Source organism: Pogona vitticeps, chromosome 2 (assembly GCF_051106095.1).
Source record: "Pogona vitticeps strain Pit_001003342236 chromosome 2, PviZW2.1, whole genome shotgun sequence".
Lineage (NCBI taxonomy): Eukaryota > Metazoa > Chordata > Lepidosauria > Squamata > Agamidae > Pogona > Pogona vitticeps.
In genome coordinates this window covers 82,368,173-82,390,118 of record NC_135784.1, presented here as the reverse complement: position 1 = coordinate 82,390,118, position 21,946 = coordinate 82,368,173, and the positions used below count along the sequence as shown (strand labels likewise).

General features: G+C 43.5%; 1 protein-coding gene across 3 annotated transcripts in view; it reads left to right on the top strand.

The window, feature by feature from the left end:
* Window positions 1-21,946, top strand: part of SEMA3B (semaphorin 3B) — a 67,963-nt gene that overhangs the window by 1,043 nt on the left and 44,974 nt on the right. The window contains exons 1-2 of one of the 3 annotated variants that reach the window (XM_072989842.2): window positions 428-765; window positions 17,529-17,675. In XM_072989842.2, the coding sequence (XP_072845943.2) occupies window positions 17,588-17,675 (88 nt within the window). In that variant the 5' untranslated portion in view covers window positions 428-765; window positions 17,529-17,587. Of the gene's footprint in view, window positions 1-427; window positions 766-17,528; window positions 17,676-21,946 lie in introns of those variants that run through there. The other 2 variants (XM_072989844.2, XM_072989843.2) reach the window with 2 other exon arrangements.

Here is a 21,946-nt window from a genome sequence, read left to right as displayed (position 1 = left end):
TCCGCCCGTCGCGAACCCTTCCCCGTACGAGTCAACAAGGCAGGGCTCCTGACTCAGTGTCAGGAGTGGCTTTTTTTCTACAGTATCGCTATTTCCATACACATGGCCAAAACCGGAGGCAACGTTCTCGCTTGAGCTGGAGAGCGGCGACCGAGAGCGCCAAAGAGGGAAGGGCGAGGGGAGAGAAGCGCCCGGGTGGTGCCAGTGAAGGGCCGGAGGAGGGTGCCAACGCGGGCGCAGCCTGCCTGTGGCCCTTCTCTCTTGCTAGCTCTTCGGTCCGGGTGGCCGCCGAGGAGACGGCCGCTCCCGGCGCTCACCGCCCGGCCCCGCGCTCCTCTCCTGCCTTGCCCCTCTGCCGGCTCCAGGCGCGGACCGGCAGCCCCACCCAGGGACTCTCCAGCGCCTGACGCCGCCGGGAGCCGCTCTGGATCCGCCGCTCGGGCCAGCTCCGCCCCCTTTCGGATTTAGCCCCTCGCCGGCCCTGCGGGTTGGAGAGAGAGCGAGCGAGAGCCCGCGAAGGTGGCCGCGCCGTCCGAACCGCCCCTCACTCTTCAGCGACCCCGCCAGGCGGCCCGGCGCAGCGGAGAGGGAGACGCCGGCCGGAGACTCCGCACCCGGCAGGGGCCCGCGCGGCACTCGACGCCCGCCCAGGAGTCCGTGGACTCTTATTTGCAAGGGGACGAGGCGCGCGCGCGCCCAGCCAGGAGCGCCCCCCTTCGGCGGCGGCGGCGGCCAGGCGACCTCCCGAGCCCAGGAGGCAGGCAGGTACGGTAGGTGGCTTGGCTCTTCCTCGCGCCCTTTCGTCTTGCATCCCCTGGCGCTGGCGAGGATGTTCCCCGAGGAGAGTTCGCCGCTACCTAAGAAAGAGCGCGCGGGGGGGGGGGGTGGAAATCTCCCCGGAGCCGGAGGTCGGGTTCAAGCCCTCCTTCGGGCCGCGGCTCCCACGCGTTTTAGGGAAAAGACCTTTGTGGGAGATTCTCGGAGCGCCCCGGTCGCGGTGAAGGGAGGGCCCGGAGGGAGCGAGGCGACCGCGTGTGGCTTGCCGAGAGCGCATCCCCCTCCCCGCATTCGCAACGCTAATTAACGCGCTCCTTAATTTCTTGGGACTGTGATTCCTCATCTTGGCGGGAATCGGTCGTTCCCTTCAGAATCTCGCCTCAGGCCCTCCATGTGATGCGGGCAACCCTCACTCTCTGAGCACCTGGGATGAAACGGGGAAAGGGTGGCAGAACTGGGCTGCCCGAGAGCACTGGCCGGGTTCCTCTTCTTACTTTCAAGTTAGAGGGTAGACCCATTCAATCTACTGCCAAATGGGTCTGCCCCGTACAGTTTATGGGTCTGCGCAAATTGGGACTACCTACAGGTAAGATACTGACGACTGACTTCATGTTGAGCATGCGCTCCAAGCGATTTCTTGAGGGATACAAGGAGATGAGGATTTACATAGAATCGTGGATGTCTACTCTGTTACAGATTCGGAGAATTATAAACGTGAAGGAACTTGAAGGTCATTTGCTCCTTTCCCCCCTTCCCAGCCATCACCTTCATACCCAAACACAAAATATTTTAGCGTGACAAGTAAGGTGTGAAGGAGGTGAGATGGAAATCAGCAGCTCCAGGAGTCAGTCACCTGCAGGAAAAGCGCACTAGTGAGAGGAGGTCCTCTTCTAACTTTCTCTTGATGGTCTTGAAAGGGAAGCAAACTTTTCTTGCACTTTTGAGGATAAATCAGAGTTTCACTTAGGCAGAGTGACACACGTAGCACATTTTAAACATCATGAAACTTGGTGTTTGCTACACAATATTAACAGGTTTAAAATACTATACAAAACTATATTTTAAAAAAATCTAAACATTAGTCAGTTTTAAAACTAAGATTAAAAACACATTTAAAAACATTTAGAAGTTGACACACTTGATAAATACAGCATTCCCTAGACTTCTACATAGTGTATTGCTTAAAGCCTGTCGGAAAGAGAAAGTCTTTGTCTGATAATGAAGGGAGAAGAGAGGGGAGGGCAACCTGGCTTCTCAGGCCAGTGCCTTCCAAAGCCTGGAAGTAGCCACTGAGGAGGCCCTTCCTCTCTCCTGTCCTCATCAAACTATCTTGGGAAGGGCCTCCCTGGGAAATCTTAAAAGCTGAGGAGACTCATATGGAGTGATATGGTCCTTCAAACAGCCTGGAGCCAAGCTGTATAGGGCTTTATAAGTAATAAACAGCACTTTGAATTGGTCCCGGAAACAGACTGGCAGCAAGAGATGCTGTTGAAATATAGGGGAGTTATATGTTCTCTGTAACCAGTGCCAGTCAGCAAGCAGTCTGTCTGCAATATTTTGAATCATCTGAATTTTCCAAACACTACAAAGGCAGATGACATAAAGCACGTTGTAATATTCTAGACAAGAAATAACTAAGGCATATTGCACCATGGCCAGATCAGGCATCTTGAGAAATGGGCACAGCTGGCACACCAGCTTTAACTGTGCAAATGCACTCCTGCTCACCGTTGAGACCTGTGCATTTAAGTTCAGAGTTGAATCCAGGAGCACACCCAAGCTGTGAACTTGAATTATTTTTTTTTGGGGGGGGGGAGTGTAACCCTATCCAGTGCAGGCTGGATTCCTATCCCCTTATTTACCTTTTAAATGACCAGAAGCAGCTATCAAATTCACTTTGTTCTTATTTCTTATTTATTTATTACATTTATAATCTGCCTTTCCTCTAGTGACCTCAAGGCAGAGTCTAACATCCTGTTACTTAGTACAGTAAATTGCACTACAGTAGGCCCATTAAATCAGTGGGGATTTGGTGAGTCAATTTCTCCATAAGTTTCATTGATTTAAATCAGCGTATTCTAATTGAATTACTATGCTAAAGTAACCCTCAGTTAGAGAACACCCATTTAAATTCATGGAACTTATGAAGTTGTTGATTCACCAAATCCCTATTAATTCAATAGGCCTAACTCTAGTGTGATTTACTGTACTAAGGAGCAGGATTTTGGCCATTGTGTGTGGCTGCCTGCCTCTCTTCTTTATCCTCACAACAATCTTGTGACGTGGGTCAGGATGAGAAAGGGAATGATAGGCTGAAAAAGAGGGATTTGTGGTGCTATGGGGATTTCAGTCCTCATCTCCTAAGTCTTCGTTCCCCAACTCTAACCACTACTCATACTGTTATATTTGTATTGCCTGAAATGAAGAGGGGGAATGGTGGGGCCTTCTGCTCCATGGGCCCAGCTGACAGGTGGCTGAAGATGCTACGCATATTGGCTTGGATGGATGGGTGAGCTGCCATTTCTTGCTTTGCTTCAGGAACCAAAATCTCTTTGGTTAGCCCTCCTAGAAACATCCTCCTTGTGCATCTGAAAGAACAAGACTGCTCATGAAGGGAGGAGAGGAACACAGGGTTGTTGTGTAGGTTGATCCAGTTTGAGAAGAGAGCACTTCCACCCACTGGTCTGTAGCTAACAAAAGAAGTGGGTGTGCTTCCAGTTGTCACCCAGGTGATGGGGTGGACCAGAAGAGAAACCCTGCCTTCTCGTGCAGGTGACTCACTGGTAGCTATTGGCTGCCCTCGCTTGGAGGAAGAGGTGGGAACCGCACAGCGGTGCTCTGTTCCCTGCATTCAGGCTTCAAGGCTCAATATGTGCTCATTCCTTAGAAGACATTTTTAGGAGAATGGCTGTATATTCCTCAAGTCAGCATTTCTCCCTCTAAAGCCACAGGAGCCAGCAGCCAGAGTGGAAGAAGGCCAGGCCTGTGTGGAGCCAGGGGCATATTATTTAGGGATGGGGGTGGGAATTTGAGGAATTATTGAAGCTGCTTCTTTCCTCTCCTTCCACAGGCACTGCCTGTAATTTTCAGTATCATGACATAGAGGAGAATGGGGATTTTAAATTTCCAGCTTCACTGGGTGAAAGCTCATTATTATCACTGCTATTCTGTTTTATATCCTTTGCCAAAGCTGGCAAGCATTATTCCCCCTTTGCTGTTTTTTTTTCTTGGACTGTGACTCACATGCTGACTGAAGGGATTCTGGGAGTTGTAGTCCAAAATAGTAGTATTTCCAAGCTGCACTCATTGGTGTATAGAAGAATTAGGGAAATGTGGCTTGGAGACCATAAGGTCCTACCTCCACAGAGGAGGAAATCCAGAGAAGAGCATCCCCCATCGATGTCTGTGCTGTTTCTGGCTAGAGAGCACTAGTGTGTGGGGCAGCTCTCCATCGCTGTAGGTAATTTACTCCATTGGCCAGTACTCTTACCAGCAAGATATGCTTCTCAGTGTTCAACTGAGCTCTGCCCCCATTCTGAGCTAATCCTGCCCTCTAGACAGCTAAGATTAAGTCTTGCCCGCTGCTGTGTAACGGCCTGCTAGCTATTTGAAGAATGCTGCTGTATCCCCATTTAGTCTTCTCTTACCTTGGCTCAAACATATCCAGTTTTTCAACCTTTCCCCCTAGGATACATACAGTATTGAAGAGTTAGTTTTGGGGAATTGCATTGTTTGTTTGTTTGCTTCTTGAAAGTGCAGCACCCACAACAAGACACAATACTGAAAATGGGGAGTGGCTAGTTTTGAATGTTGTAAAACAGTTGTGTGGAAAGTATAGTTCTGTTACTTCAGCCTCAAAGTGTGTTAGCTTTTTTCCATAGTTGCTTTGCACTGCTGGCTCATGTTCGGCTTATGATTGACTACAGTTCTGACTACAGGACTACTTTTAGACTGGTGTCCTCCGTCCTATACATATGAATGTGACTTAAACAACAACAACAATAAACAGACATTTTGCCCAGATGAAAACAGAACTATGCATTTTCCATGGATGAGTTTTATTTGGCTAGATTCCATCCAGTTTTCTGTTCTATTGAGATTATCTTTTGTCCATTTGTTTTCTGAGATATTATTCTCTCATGTTTCTCTCTCTGACCCCACAAAATGAATGATAAAACCTGTGTCATGTGTTATAGTCCAAGCTGGTCAGTTTCTTGAAACAATGGTTTAGTTTGGTTGTGGCATTTTTAAGAACACATTTTACATCATTATCAGTATGATTCAGACCTCTTCCCTTCCAAAGGAGTCCTACTCCCATCATTCTCAGCCAGCAGGGACGGATTTGGATAGGTAACGTAATCTCTAGTTACTTCCAGGTAGCGTAAGAAGTCTGGACATGGATTTAGCGTATCTGCAGGAGGGGGGTGTCCTCTTGCATGAGCATCCTCCAGTTAAACCTGCCTAATATCGACAAGTTCATTGGAAGCAATATAACTTAATTTGTAATGCAGACATTGCTGAATTGAAACTAGTAAGCCAGCACTGCATATTTTATTCTGACCCAAGACTATCTGGAGGTGGCTAGTTTTGGTGGTTGTTGTTGTTGTTGTTGTTGTTGTTGTTGTTGTTGTTGTTGTTGTTGTTGTTGTTGTTGTTGTTGTTGTTGTTGTTCTCCTCCTCCTTCTCCTCCTTCTCCTCCTCCTCCTTCTCCTTCTAATCTGCTCTGTTTCCCTTCCCCTTTGTGGAGCAAAGATAGGGCTGGGCAGTGGAGAGTATTGCCTTACCAGCTGCCTTCTGTTTTGCTTGTCACCCAGTCCATGTACAGTAATAAACTTTTACAGGCTTCAAGCAGTTTTTTCTGGCATTGCTTTCTTCCTTGGCAGTGTGGTAGTTTAAATTTTTTTTTCACTAAAAGGAACAGTGTGTACATTTTGAATGAGACTAAAGAGAAAAATGACCAGGTTCTATATTGTTAATGGGGAATCTGAAGAAGAGCATCTTGTTGTCAGGAAGTGGACATGCTGACATCTGAACTGGTTTACTCTTCCAGCAAGCAAGAAGAGAAGAAGCAGGGCAATGCCTATTCATAGCTTTGGAATGGTCATTAATTTTGTTATCAGCATAAAATCAGTCAGTTACAAAAGTTAGCTTTCTCAAGACCCTGACATAAAAGGATCCCATTGGCCTGTCTTTTCTGAGACCTTTTCTGGCTTTTCTCAGAAATTATCTTAGAACTGCAGAGTTGGAAGGGACCCTATAGATCATCAAGTCCAGCCCCTCTCAAGGAGGCCCAGCGGGAAACTGAACTCCCAACTTCTTGCTCCACAAATGCCTAAACCACTGAGCTATCCAGCACAGGTCATCTCCAAGGAAAGGCAAATCATAAAGGAACTTGGCTTGAATTTTTCTCTTGCAGAAGAGCCAGTCATGGAATTCACTAAACACAAGGGTATCTTATTTTGGGCATTGTTTTCAGCAGGAAGAAAGGTGAAGTTTATGGGTATTTCAGACTTGAGGAATCAGAAAGGCAAAATATGCCAGCTGTCATTAAAAGGACTCTTTTCAGCAGCATTTCTCAACTAAAATTTTGTGAATGTAAGGAAATATTTATGTTGGGACCTTGATATTTGGGGGCAGTTAATTAGTTGCCCTCCATACTGTCAGCAGAATGAGTTACAGCTAAATCCTCTAGGTCAGAGGTGGTGGATGGATAATCACGGACAAGTTTGAAAAGGGTCCCCTTATTGGCAGAAAGGCGACCTATAAATATATGTTTTCAAATCCACTGCCCTTAGTATCATGATTGGTATCATTCCTCTAGAAGGCAGTGATGGCTGTTTGAAGCATGACTAAAACAGCTACAAATTTGGCCCACAGTTATTGTGGATCCATCCTGCCAAGCTGAAGAAAGAACTCACTATAACTATTAAAACTACATCCAAATCAGCAACAACGGAACCCTATGGAAGAAGCATATCTGTAAAAGAGGCCAGGGTGTTTCACATCAAATACATCAGCCAGATGTTTTGTATGTAGTTATTTTCCTTCCCAAGAAAGGTCAGCGTCAACTAGTATAAGCAGAGATCTGGATGCTGGCAACAGTTGGCACCTCCATCCTTTTCTCCTCCATCCCTTTCTCTTGATCCATGGGAAGGGGCTGGACAGCAGCTTCCCTTGAGAAGTAAAAGCCATGCTATTCCATGCTCAAGTGTTTAGAAGTATATTCCATAAGAGTGCCTACATAAATATTTTGGGGTGGGGGCAACATTTGTTGATGACACTTGTGGATTGCTGACCTGACTAATTTTTACATGTGTGCATTTGCAAAGATAGCAGGGATGCGGGATCACTCCTGTCAGGCTTTGCTCCTCTTCCTATCTCCTCCTGAGCCTAGGAAGAGGAGGGAAAGGGGAACCCAAGTGATCCCAGTGGGGGTGGGGGATCGCTGGGTCCCCCTACCCTCCTCTTCCTATGCCCAGGCCAGATAAACAGGGCAAAGCGGGTGGGCCGTAGATCTATCAAGTCCAGTTCCTGTCAGGGAGGCACAGTTGAGAATCTCTGGTTCCACAGCCAGATACCTAAACAACTGAGATATATTTTCTCACCCTACTTCAAAAGGTTGCAAGTGGAAAGGAGAAAAAACATGTATGCTATATATTACAGTGACACTAAACTATATATTGTTCAAGTAAACTATATACTCATATATTGTTGGAGTAAAAATCCCAAAAGCCTTCACCACTAGCTGTGCTGGCCAGGATTTCCAGGAGTTGTAGTCCAAACATCTGGGGACCCAAGGTTAGGAACCACTTCTATGAGATTTCTTCTTCTTTTTTTTAAAGTTATGTTGCTTATATCCCATCCCATAGTGCTTAAAACATATTCTGGGCAGTTTACAATTTAATTATACAGGCTACCCATCCCTGCCCCCTGCAAGCTGGGTACTCATTTTACTGACCTCGGACAGATGGGAGGCAGAGTGAACTGCGACCTGACTGCCAGAATCTACTGAGATCAAGCATTGACCATGAGCAGAGTTTTAACAGTAATACTGTAGTTTAGCCACTGTACCACAAGATCACTGGAAGAAATATGAGATGCAAGCGAAACATAAATGAGAGAGTTATGGAGAAACTGACTAGTATGGCACTAAGTATGGGCAGGATTATGGAACTGAATGAAGACCAATTGTTCTTGTGGAAGGGGTGAAGAGGGGCCTCGGAGCTGCAAAATTGTGGGATCTAGTGCTACAAAAACTTGGGGGGCTACAACTCCCAAAATCTGATCACATTTGAGGTGGCAATTCTGGAAACAGTAGTCCCAAAAAGTAGCTATTCCAAGATCTCAATACACATAGGTATCCTGATTTGCTAGTCCTTGTGCTATGAGGTTAGATCACTTGTCTTGCAGGATCTACTTAATTTTCCTTTTACTAAGTTGCATGTGTTTTACACTTACAGTAAAAGGCAGCAAACCCAAGGACACGTAATGTTTAAGGCATAACCAGTTCCGCTCCAATTTTCCATTGTTCCCTTGTGATGCCCCTGGATTCTTTTGCATTTAATGTATCAATCTTGGAAAGTTTGCCTAGCCTTCTTTGGAAGAACCCATGCCAACAGACACTGAAAGATGGGCCAGTGACTCTTCTGCCTCCCATAGGGAGCCTCTGGGACTGCCTTTGATAGAGATGGGGGTGGAAGCCTATTGCAACGGTTCTTAACCACAGACCCGTTTTAAATGTTTTTCTTGCCACGGACCATCAAGACCTAGTTCAAGATTTAAAACCCTAAATTGCATCAAGTATTTATTTAATTTTTTTCATGAAGGGTCTTCAGATTTGTAGAGAAGGGAGAAATATGTTAATCTGTTAATGCACACATTCCCATTATAATATTTTTATTGGAATGAGTCCATACAGATTTTAAATAATAGTAATATTAATATTATCACACTGATACTGACTGACTCTGACTCTCTTTCTGCAGCTTCTGACTGCAGTAGCAAGAAATGTCACATTCTGTCTCTCAGCCACTCAGCATCATTCTATTGCATGCTGTCACCTTGTGCAGAAATATCGAACAGTTATTTGCTATCAAGCACTTATTTCCATAACTGATTTTTACATTTCTTTGTTTTTAATGTACGAGGTGGTAGTTTAGAAAAGCCACGTTTTACACAAACAATCAGGGGAAATTAAGATTTTGTTCTACGTTTCCTTTTCTTTCTTGCATTCATTTATTCATTCAGTTATTCTATTTTAACTGCAAAAGATCATAACATTTCTTCAAGTCTTTGCAGACCCCCTGTGAGAATATTGCGGCTCACCGGGGGACTGCAGACCAGAGGTTAAGAACCAAGATCCTCTTGTATTTGGCTGTCTCCTGCAAGGAGCTGCACATGCCTTTCCATTCAAGTGCAGCTGCCTTTTGCAGTTCAAAGTATAGGAGTTCTAATTTTGAGCAATAGGAGTGCCCCTTGCCTATTGGGGTGGTAATAACAGCAAATGAAACACAACCGTCTTGCTCTGTCTCTTTTTACTCCATTACTGCAATGCAATAACTTTGCACTGGTTGAATAACTTAAAATGCATTCTAATTAGGCATCTGCTGAGTGGGAAGGTGAGGCTGTGCAGTAAATATAGCACAAAGCCTTTTCCTGCTAAGGCTGGGAGTATGCCCTGTTTGGTTTTAGCTGAGACTGCTGGGATTTCTTGAGCCCAAGACAAAATCCTAGGCAGAAGCTTTTCATACTTCAAAATTTCTTGCAGATCCTACCTGTTTTACCTAATCAGAAATCTTCTTCTGATTACATATTAAAGCTTTTTGTCTTCACATATTTCATATTAAAGTTTTTTGTCTTCTAATATATAGAAGCTGCATCCAGAGCCTATTCCAGGTGCATCTTTTTTACTCCAGACCTTAGTTAAGATTACCCAAAGTTAATTAAATCTTTCTGTAAGGGAGGGTGCAGTCTTCCCTTTTTTTGTCACATTCTACAACTTAATGGACTCCCTGGGAAAGGGGCCCTGTGCTTGCCTGGTGCCTGGGGAGGTTCATTAGTTGACACTCCAGCCATAGAGCTCTTGCTAGGAAATCCTCCTGCATCACAGCTGGGCTTACATGGCATCTCTATAATTGCTTCAGGAAGCTGGCATCCCTTAATTGCTAAGGATGCAAAAAATAATTGCAGCAGACAAATGGGCTCAGAGGTGGTCATCTGTCTGTGAAAGGAGCAGGCTGGGGAAGATCCATTCAGGGGAAATGCAAAAAGAAAAAAGAACAAGAACAAGAAAGAAAGAAAGAAAGAAAGAAAGAAAGAAAGAAAGAAAGAAAGAAAGAAAGAAAGAAAGAAAGAAAGAAAGAAAGAAAGAAAGAAAGAGAGAGAGAGAGAGAGAAAGAGAGAGAGAGAGAAAGAGAGAGAGAGAGAGAGAGAGAGAGAGAAAGAAAGAGAGAGAGAGAGAGAGAGAGAGAGAGAGAGAGAAGAGAGAGAGAGAGAAAGAAAGAAAGAGAGAGAGAGAGAGAAAGAAAGAAAGAAAGAAAACAAAGAAGGTATGAAGTAAATCAAGACATGAGAAAGAAAAGCGAAAGAGTTAATCCATTCTTTTTGCCAGGAGCTTGGCTGGCAGCGTTCCTTTTCTCCTCAAATGGAAGCCCATTTTGGCTTTTATACCAAGAGCTAAAGATGGGGAACATGCGTCCTTCCAGATATTGTTGGACTATAATTCCCATCATCTGAAACTAACATTGACCATCAGCTGCAGGAGTTCCCATCTAACAACATCTGGATCAGAACATGGGAAGCCCAGAATTCCCCAAGTAAGTATTGCCATGCGTGGATTCTGGGAGCTTCAGCCCTCCCCTCCAGAAATCACTTTTTCGAACTGTGTTCTAGAAGCTCATACGTTCCCTCTCCCTAGCCACTGGGAAAGATTTACTGTTTAGCCTATGGCCTGTGGGTCTCATATTGACCCTGTAGCTTAGGGATATATCGAACAATGTATTTATGAGGTTTCCAGTAAAATCTCCAGTGCATGTGACTTTTTTTAATGATCGGGGAATATCCCTGCCAAGACTGAAGTCCTATCAGGAGTCAGAGTTTACAAAGTGGAAGGGAAGCATCCATAGCAAATTGCTCTGAAAAATGTTGAGAACCCCCCTCCCATTTTTTTCTAGGCCTTCACATTAAACCACTAAAAAGTACTGTTCATTTTATTGGCGTGTTCTAGTTCAGCAATCCAGCTGGCCTAGAACAAGATCAGTCCTGTTTATTTATGTGATATAAAGGCCTGGAAAATAATGGGTCTGGGGCATTTTCATCCATTTCCCCCTGCTTCCCTTCCTAGGCCTTCTCATCTCCAGTTGTTGGAACTGACGGTGGAGGGTGTGTCAGGAGGAGAGACAAGGGTAGGAGCCCTTTTTTTCTACCTCTTGCCCTACCACATAGTGTTTGTGGCCAATGAGGTGTCCTCATTGTCCTTACTGACCACAAAACCCCAAAGGTGGCATCTAATTGGGTGAGTTCGCAAAGCTGATTTCAGAGTGGGGGAATGACTTGTATTAAAATGGTGTCAGGCTATAACCTTGGCTTGGCTGCTAACACAGGGCTTCTGTTTCTACGTACTTTCTGCTACACTGCTCTCCTCTCTGTGATAGTCTGCGGCTTGCACAGGTTACCATTGGGCTGTTGCCTCCTACACCACTGCCTAAAAATCGAGTGATCGTGGTACCACTGGCAATCAATGTGGACAGTGCTAAGTTAGATGACCCAGCTGTTTGGGTAGCTTATTATCTTGTTAACCTTTAATTAGTTTGTTTTCTAAACAGACTATAGGTGGAGACCACAGTGTCTTGTTTCAGCAGTTTGACAGGCAGCCATTCTGGCTGAGGTGCTGGTTCTAACCTATTTGATCTGTCCATTTCAGTTCATTTCATTTATTTGGCTGCCACTGATTTTTTTAAATATAATGTGATACCTAAACTGAATCCTTATTTTCCTTATGTAAATGATAGGGAAATCCGTGGTTTCACATTTTTTGTCCCAGCCTAGATGAACGACCCAAGACAAAAGACAGATCTACCAGGGCTCAGATGAGGCTTTTACTTGTAGAAAGAGGAGAGATGGCAAATAGACACCACTGGCACCTCTCTCATGGGGAGTCTGCCCTTGTTTTCTCCAGTATTCTGCATTCAAGAATAATAACCATTATATCTACTCCAATTTTTGCACTATTTGCCTTAATCCCAAATTTTATACCATCTTTACCTGATGAAGAGTTCTGGAGAAATTGAAAACTTTCCCTTTTTAATGCCTTTTTACTAACCCAATAAAAGTGTTACCCAGTCAAGAATTTTGTTTCTATGGATAGATCACACAGCTACTTTTTACTTCTACTATTTGATAAGAGCATTTGAAAGAGGTCAGGACAACCCACTTCATTTGCCAGTTTCCTCTTGTCCCACTTTCTTTGTCTTTCTTTTTCTCGCCCCTTTTTGTTTTTGGTTTTCTTCACTGACCTTCACATTTCCATACAACTAGAATTCTTTCCCCTCCAGTTCGCCACTTGTTTTCTTCTTTAATGGCCTCTTCAAGGTTTCCCCCCCCCTCCTTGCTTCCCCTCTCTGAATGCTTTTCTGTTTTGTCTACCAATGCACATGAGAACATGGCACGGGTGCAGAAAACTCCAGCCACTTGTAGCAGTGATATTTAATTTTTTTTGAGAGATTGAATTGTTATATACACAATATACTGTATTATCTCTACACAATCAATTCCCCTCTTCTGTCATTCCCCCATGTGTTATATAAGTACAACAACTATAAAATGGCAGCAGAACATGTCTGAATATCTATGAAGAGCTTCATTTTGCTCAATAAAAGCATCAATTTTTAATTTGTGGAATCTTTGAGGCTTATCAGAATCTATGGTATGGATACATTTTAAAAGTATTGTTAAAGTATTTTTAAATTATTTTAAGAGGGTGTGATGTTTGCAACAGGATGGATTAAAAAAGTAATGATTTTTATAAATCAGATTGATTTAAATCATGATTTAAATGTTTATAATTTTTTTATTTAAATCATCCAAAATCTGATCTGGTTTGTACTTTTGTTTATTGGGAGCGGAGTTGAGGTTAAATAATATTTGCCTTTGATGGCACAGTTAGTTTGTAGCAGGAATGATACAAATGGGGCAGGTAACAGAGCTGTGAACAATGTCAAGAATAACACTCCCAAGACACCCCTCTATTTGTACTTAATACTGCACTCACTCCAGAGTGATAACTATGCACAGAACGCTATACATTTTCCCAGGTGCAAGGTGTTTCCACAAAAAGATGCTTACATATGAATGTGTTTACAATTAGTGCATGTTGCCCATCTGTTTCTCAACAATAGTGCGGAAGTGAAATCATAGCACTGCCATTCACAGAAATGAGAGATACAGATCATGTGTGCCTGTCTGCTATAAAAGCTCACTGTGGCCCGTTGTGAATGGGCCCTTGAGCTCAAGGTCAAGCAAATCAGAAATTGAGTACCTGCAGCCCTCTAATGGTAGTGGACTACGAAACCCATAATCACAGAACATTTGCTGTGTTGACTAGGACTTATGGGCGTTGAACAACTGAAGAGCAACCAGTCCCCCTCTCCACCTTATTAATTAAATTATACCTACTTTGAGGTATCCCTGTGGTTAAGGAAATGGAGCTTTGAGCGATATCCTGTGCAAATCTGATCAGAAGTAAATCTTGTTGGATTTAATGACACTTACGGTAATCTCAGGTCATTTTGTTTAGGACTGAAGATTTAGCCATTTGATAAGATGAGCAGTGAGACTCAATAAATGCAGATCATTTCCTAGAAGGCCAGATTTTATTATAGCTTATTGGAACTGAGAGCATAGTGACTGTTTTTGTTTTTTAAAGTAAAGAGTGGCTTCTGCTATAACCCAGACAAACCACACATGGAAATAATCTCATAGTTGTGGTTTTGCGAATCTGCCATGTTTTTGCTTAAAACCAGCCTTATTTTCCTTGTAGTTGATTTCTAAATTATTTGCAGGATCCATAGACTTCTGCTTTGGTGCCCATAAATGTCCCCTATTGGCATGCCAGTGGATGGGTATAGTCAGCCAGCAAAGCATCAATTACTATCTCTATTGGGATGAGCAGCGTCCAGAGGCTTAGAGGCTGTGCACAAACATCACCTATGAGACCCACAACCACACCCCCTTCCATACCCACAGACTCCAATGATCCTTGCGCTCTCTAGTAGCGTGTGTGTGGCATGTATATGCACATAGTGGCATATATATGTCTGTGCAGCGTGTGTATATGTAGCGTGTGTGTATATGTAGTGGCATGTATATTATATTTACATTTAAGGCTAACTCTGCACCAGATGCCCAGTTCTTCCTTCCCTCTCACATCACCCTGAGTCAATGGGGTCTGCAGTAAAACATGGAGTTCCTCAAGGTCTCCTGCTATTTCTGCCTCCCCTATTGCCTACATCTCACCTACAGCGCCTGGCACCAGCCCATTAGGCTCTCATTCCTGTTTCTGTCAGATTACAGAAAGCAATGCTTTATTATACATATCCCAATTTGAAACATGTCTCCCAGTTACCTATCTTGAGCGTCCAGTACTTTGCACATCAACCAGCTGGGACAAATGAGCATGACATATTGATGCTTCAGGATAATTCCAGAGTATTACAGTTCAGGTGTATCCCTCTACTGTAGCTAAGATGTGTTTTCATTCTTTGAATGTTGAGAGCTTATGCTGATTCAAACATTCTGACTGCAGGACAGCTCCTTCCTTCCTTCTTTCCTTCCTTGTGGTTGTGAAAATATTTTATAATAAATAGTTTGTTACATTTGTTGTTACTTTTGTTGCTTTAAAAGGACAGCTGAGGTTTGACAATGGCATTAAACATGAAACATTTGTGTCAATATGCTTCTAGAATGCCCTTTAAAAGTAACTTTTCAAAATAACTGGAATGTATTGGAGCAATCAAGTGGTTTTATGCCCACTTGTTATATTACTTATGACCTTTTAACAAAAAAAGAGAGAGGTTAGTGTATTTCTTGCAACATTTTATGAGTTACACAAAATTGTTTCTTGTTTTTGAATTAAGTGACATCTTGCGCAGTTGTGGGAGACTCAGGTCAGAATCCAATTTAGTATTTCAGCTGGATCTCAATCTGGCTTCCACCAGAATCAGTGGCACCGCTCCCTCACTACTGAGCCCCCCATTACACCCTCAGAGCACTGGAGGACTGGGAAACCATTTAGAGCAGATTTTCTTTAAATGTGCAGAGAGCTACATGAGGGACTGCGATCGCCACTAATTCTGATGGGAACTAGCTTAAGAAACCAAATGGATTGGAGCCTCTGTTTCCTGTACCTTTAAGCTCCATCAACCTCCCTGCATATCTTCAGTGAAAAAGAGCAGTGGGTCCAGTTGAGTCCTGTTCTCAGTCATTAGAGGCAGCACCTCTACTCAGAGTACACCTTTCGTCTAGATGGGCTGGATAGAAATCCAATAAATAAATAAATAAATAAATAAATAAATAAATAAATAAAATACATGTTCTGAGTTTGTAGGGTTCTAGCTTGCACAGAGGATCCCTGCTTCAGATTCATTGCTTTTTTGCATGGGCACAGCAACAATGGGAGGAGTAAGGTCAGGATGCTTCCACACCCACATGTTTACATACCTCAGAGAGAATGCCTGGACAGAGTTATAAATGACCAGATCTGTGACAAGTGGGTAAGGTCCCCGTTAAATTGCTCGCTGGGTGTGACATTTGCAGGCAGAAATCTGGCATCTTATTTATCAGTGCTTCCCAACCTAGGGTCTCCAGATGTTCTTGGACTACACCTCCCAGAAATCCTGGCCAGCAGAGGATGAAGGCTTCTGGGAGTTTTAGTCCAAGAATTTCTGGGGAGCCAAAGTTTGGAAGCAGTGCTGTAGGTAGTCAGGCAGCTAATGCTGGGATGACTTTGTGGTTGTGCACGTCACCACTCACGATTTGGGGAAGTGTAGTCTTGAGGGAGACAGAACAGTGATGCATAAAATAGTATGTAAGAAGTGACTAGGGAGACATTTGTGTCCTGGTCTCATCGTATTAGAACCCAGAGCATTCACTGATGCTATCTGGTGGGAGATTATGGACAGAGAAAAGGAAACATTTCTTCACAATGTGAATTAGTAAAACTGAGAAATATGTTCCCACAAAATGTAGCAAAGGCTAGCTTTCATTGGGGATTAGGAAAAAAAATCATGGAAGGTAAATCCTTTAATTGCTTTTAGACACCCTGGTGACTTTTTTTGTTTTTCATCTCCAGTGTCAGATGTTATGCCTTGGTGTAGCAGTTGTTGGGGAACAATGCTGTACCATTCATGCCCTTGTATTGGGCAAAATCACTCTTGGTGGCCTTCATTGGTGCCCAACAGGAAAAGCAGGTCACCTTATCTGACCTCTTGTGAAGATGTTTTGCCTCAAGAGCCAGTGTTAGTAAAACAGCCGAAGGCTTCCAAATAAGGGAAGAGCCTTGCCTATTTTTGTGGTTATTGCAGCTTCTTTCCAGAAGAATGGGATCATCATCAGAATATGTCCTGGTTCTCAACATCTGTCAGTGTTCAGTGGTACAAAGCAGTGAGTCAATTTCAAAAAATCAACCACTAGGAGAGGGACCACTGGACATTTTGTACTGAAATTTGTGCAGATATGTAGTAGAAATATAAATGTAGACAAATAAGATGTGGCTGTAGCTGTGGAAGTTGTAAGGAAGCCCTTGTAAAAAATAAAGCACTCTCCTTGATCAATTGGCTGAAATCCAGTAGTAAGTTGCAAAGAGAATCAGTGGGAATATGGTGATTCAACTCATCTCTTAAGTTCCATTGATCCAATGGGCCTACTCTAGTTCTGACATACTACTAGTTTTCAGCCACTGAATCAATAGAACTTACATAGGTTTTGACTTGCCAAATCTCCGTTGATTCAGTTGGCCTGCTCTATTTGTGATTTACCACTGGATTGCTGTAATTGGCTGGAATCTTACTGCTCTCTGCCTAATTTGCTGTGGCTAATTGATGAGGTGCTGGGTTTCCTCTCAACTGCACAATCAGACATGTAGCCAGGCACACAACTGAGATGCACCTCAACACCTCACCAATTACCTGTAATTACTTGTGCCAGGTATGCAGACCTTAGAGGAGCACTGATAAGATTCCAACCATTACAGTTTGCTCTTATGCTTCTTCCAAGAAGCTTAGCATGGTATGTACACAGATCTTCACCAGTAAAAGATTGTATACATAGACTTTATCTTCACAACAATCCTTAGCTTAGTTAACCACTAGTAATAGATATTAAGTTCATGATTTACTGGGGAATTTGAACTTGACTCTCCTTCATTTAAGTTTGATATTCTGTACTTCACTGCCTGTAATGGAAATTTTGGATGTGATCCCTTTTGGGTCGCCCTCTACCGTTCCTGAAACACAGTAGAGAATTTTGCTCTACGTTCTTTGGCTTGCTTCTGGATGTGATTTGACAAGCAGATGATCAACAGGCGGGTCTGGGAGGATACCCGCAAACGTCCTATATGGATGGGACAGTCCCTGTGCAAGGTGGAGTGAGGATTCCCCCCCCCCCGTCATTGTCTCCTTCCGTTCCCATTCATCCTGGGAAGAGCTGCCGTAACCTGATCTGGCTGACAGTCTCACTCTTGCGTCTCCCTCTTTCAGCAGCCTGGGGTTCAGAGTCCAGCACTTGCAGAGGAGGAGTTGGAGAGGCAGCAACTGCTATGATCCAGACGTTGTTGCTGCTGTTGCTGGCTGCGAATGGAGCCACGGCTACCAGCACCAGTCCCCGCCTGAAGCTTTCCTTTCATGGTAAGCAGTGTGGTGCTGTTGGTGGTGTGAATACAAACTCAAGGAGGTGGACAGGTGGGAAGAATTCTTACATGGAAGAGAGATGGCCTCTTCTGGAGATGGGGAGAGAGGTACAAACTTTCTCATTTCTGATGCTTTGGGCAGCCATCCCCAGGAACATCAGAGGGATAGTGTGGGCAATGTATTTTCATGGAACAGATCTTGGAGAGACAGGCTATACAACAGTAAGCAGAATTAGAGGTGGGGTGGAGCTTGGAGAAGTTACCTTTTGACATTGCTGTCTCCAGGAAGTAACATTTTTGAATGTGACTGTGGAAGGTGGGTGAAATAGGATGGTGAGCAATATTCTGGGTGTGTTTGTCTCCTGTCATTGTTCATTTCCTACTCTCTTTACTCTGTGACACAACAAATGGCTGTTGCAGAGAAATGTGTGAGCTGGAGGGAACTCAGATGCTCTAAAGTGTAGCTGATAACAGTCAGTTTCCAATTTGTGCTTGGGGCAAAGATGGCTGAAACATCTGGAAAGAAGTCTATCGGTTAAATCTGGAATAATTCTATTGTGGTAACAGTGAAGTAGACTGTGTTTCTATTCACCTTTACATAATTTTGGAGACCAAGTTTCTTCACATTAGCTTGGCAGTCTCAGTTTTGTGTCTCTTTGTTTCAGAGGTCTGGATCTGATTCTCGCATGTTATGGGTGCACTTCTTTCCATTCTGTGCATGATATGTGTTTGAGTTCTGTACAGTTACAAACACTTTGGGGAAAAGGACAAAAAATAAACAATGGTTCATATCTGCGCAACACGCTATGGGTTAAGAGGTAATATTAAACCCCCCCCCAGATTTAAAACAAACAGGGAGAGTCTAATAAAGATTTGATAATGGGCAGCAATATACAGTAGCTGCACTTTAAAGAAGACTTGACAGATTAATGGACCACAGGTAGATGAATATGGCTGTTAACCAAAATGCTTGGAGTATATAGCTTGTGGAGAAGTGCAGGATACGTTATTTTTGCACAATCTATTTATATTTTAAAGAAAAAAATATTTAGAATCCCTTTGGTCTGTAAATGTTTTTAAATTTAGAAAGGAAAACTGCATGCTCACACTTTCTCAGTGGTAATGGCATAACTCATAATGGCCAACTGATCCAGTAGTGCACACACTGTTGCTCAATAATAGGTTGGTCTTCTTGGCAATTCCCAAATTAAGATCCCCCCCTTGCCTGTTGAAGTAGTGTGTGCAAGATTCTCAGCAAGGGGTAAATGGCCCACTGAAATGTCACTCATAGTCTACTGGTAGTCCACAGTCTGCCTTCTACCAGGTGGAGGCTGTCTTATCAGCCTTTCTCACAACAGTCAGGGATAATGGAAACTGCAGTCCAAAACATCTGGAGAACACCAGATGTTTTTGTTTGGGAAGGCTGCCCTTAAGCGTCTGAAAGTGTTTTATAAATTATATCATTGATCAGTGTTGCAGATTAGAACTGTAATGGGTGTTCATATGTGAAATAAGATATAAAAGCATCTGGCTTTAAGAGAAAGATAAAACAAAGAAACATATTCGGTCATGCACTCATAGAGACAGTCTCATAAAAAATCACGCTGGGATGATCCACAGAAAATGATCTAGTTCATTGGCTTCAGTTTAAAGAGAACCCCAGGGGCATCTAAATGAGGCATGGGAAGTGTGTGCCTCTCTATAGTGATGTTTTTTGATTGTAGCTCCTATCATCCTTCACCAATGCTTATGCTGGCCAAGACTGATGAGAGTTGCAGGGCCACATGTTTCCATCCCTGATCAAAGTTGCCCCTAACCAGGATGTTTCTAAGTTCAGATTTTTGTGTAAAACATCCAGTAATGGAGTCTTTCAGTTATCATTCCGTTAGAAGTCTCTAGCAGCTCCTGAGATACATATCACCAAATTTTGAAATGTTTTCATACATCTCTTTATTTCTTTAAATTAAATGTTAAATTCATAAAGGTAAAGGTTCCCCTTGACAATTTTTGTCCAGTTGTGTTCGACTCTAGGGGGCGGTGCTCATCCCCATTTCCAAGCCGTAGAGCCAGCGTTTTTGTCCGAAGACAATCTTCCGTGGGCACATGGCCAGTGCGACTTAGACACGGAACGCTGTTACCTTCCCACCGAGGTGGTCCCTATTAATCTACTCGCACTTGCATGCTTTCGAACCGCTAGGTTTGCGGGAGCTGGGACAAGCGACGGGCGCTCACTCTGTCGCCTGGATTCGATCTTACGACTGCTTGGTTTTCTGACCCTCCAGCACAGGCTACTGCGGTTTAGCCCACAGCGCCACCATGTCCCTTTTGTTAAATTCATAGGGTTTAGAAAATTCTGCACTAGAGTCCATGGATTGAGGTACATCAAGATCAGACATCGTGTTCTGCAGTCTTTTCTGCTACAAATGGCCTCATTTTTGCTGAGCTCCTTTGGCAGCCCCCCCACCTTATAACATCAAACCCAGTCTAGATCACTGTGTCAGAGCTTCTTGCTACTGTTTGCAGGGATGGTAGTGGGGCTGCTTTTAGTGCAAAGGAACTCACATGGTTGGCTGGTGTGATTTTTTCCTTCTGGATTCTGTTCCCAAAATGCTTTCTGTTCTTTGGGCAATTGCATCTTATCTCCTATTTGGGGTGACTTCCCAAAGTAAAGGAGAAGCTATGGGAAAGAGGAAATGTGTAGACGGAAGGAGAAGAGCCTTGTCTGTTTGAAGCAGCAGCATTGAGAAGGCTTCTTAGAGCTGATGTGCTCCCTCCGCACAGAGGAATGCCTCCTGAAGCATCTTGGAAGGGTTTCTCCCTCTCTCAACTGGGACTATTTGGAGAGCATTTGTCTGTATCTTTCTAATCCAGATACCTGTTTCTAATTACAGTATTACATGCCAGGCTGGGTTCACCAAATGCCACCTTAGTACCTGAGGCCCCCACTAAGTAGCAATTGCTCTCACTGATCACTTCTTTATTATTCAAGCAGGTTAGAGGCCCAGAGAAGATTAATTATTCTGGCTGAGGAAAAAAATGAGTATATGTAGCTATGCTTCAGTTTCCCTTGAAACAGGCTAATTTCTCCCTTGCCACTCTGTTCGTAAACAAGGTTTTATGGTAGGAAGGTTGTTTCCAAAATAAACCCAAGACACCATAGTTATGTTTAAAAAGATGTTGTTAGGTTGTTTCATTTGGTATGGCTTGGTTTTTTGATTCACCAGCATCAGGAAATCAAAAGCAGCCTGAGAACAGAGCAGAAGGAAATGTTATTTTGGCTTTTGTGGCAAATGGTTAAAAAAAGAGTCCCATTCTTATTTACCTTACCAATTCTGTTCTGTTCATACCATAGAAAGAAAGATTAGTGACACACTTGAGGAAGCGTTTTCCTCTTACTTCTAGACCAGGCTCCCCTAACTGGGTATCCTCTGGATGTGCTCGGCTATAACTCAGGATGGTTGGTCAACAGGATCATTAGCTATGCTCGTTTAAGATTAATGCCGGGAAAAGCTCCTACATCCAGACCAACCCACCTGACCAGCCAGCATGGCCACGGACTATTCTGGCTAGGGGATCTTGGTGGCAGAACTTGTGAGGAAATTTGAGTGGGCCTTTAATAACTGACTTTTAATAACTTGCTGTAGTTACACAGCAGATAAAATGGTTTGGGCAGGAACTTACAGAGCGGATTGCTTTGTTAGTTTACCTCATCTGCCACTTACTGTCTCAGTACATTCACTCAGAGACTCTGGTAATGATAAAGAATAAAATGTTTCTGTTTACTTACAGTTCTTCATAGATAAAAACAAACACCATATTGTGTAAAAATGTTAATTTGTTACATTGGTGAGCTTAATTGGCTAATTAGTTTCATTAGTGACTGATTGGTCACATAGCTTCACTCTTAACTGTTTTCTTCAGATAGACTCCATTGATAACAACTGATAGAACCTTGACTGGCAAAAAGCAGGAAAGGTACAGAAGGAACAGCCTTTCCATTTGCCCATAGAGAGCAAGGATGAGCTTGGCCTGAAGGCAGAACATCAAGAGGCAGGTTGAAGACACAGGTGCCTGGGGATGGCGTGGGCCAGCCAGGTGCAGAGCCTCCTGCAAGGTTGTAAGCAAAACAGAAATATGTCACTCCTAAAGGTCAGAGTCAGTGAGCTTATCCAATTCCTATTTTGCATTAGGGCTTGCCACTCTGTCTGATAAGTTTTCATTGACAGATGGAAGGGAGGGAGAAAGAAGCCTCCTTTCCAATCAGCAGTG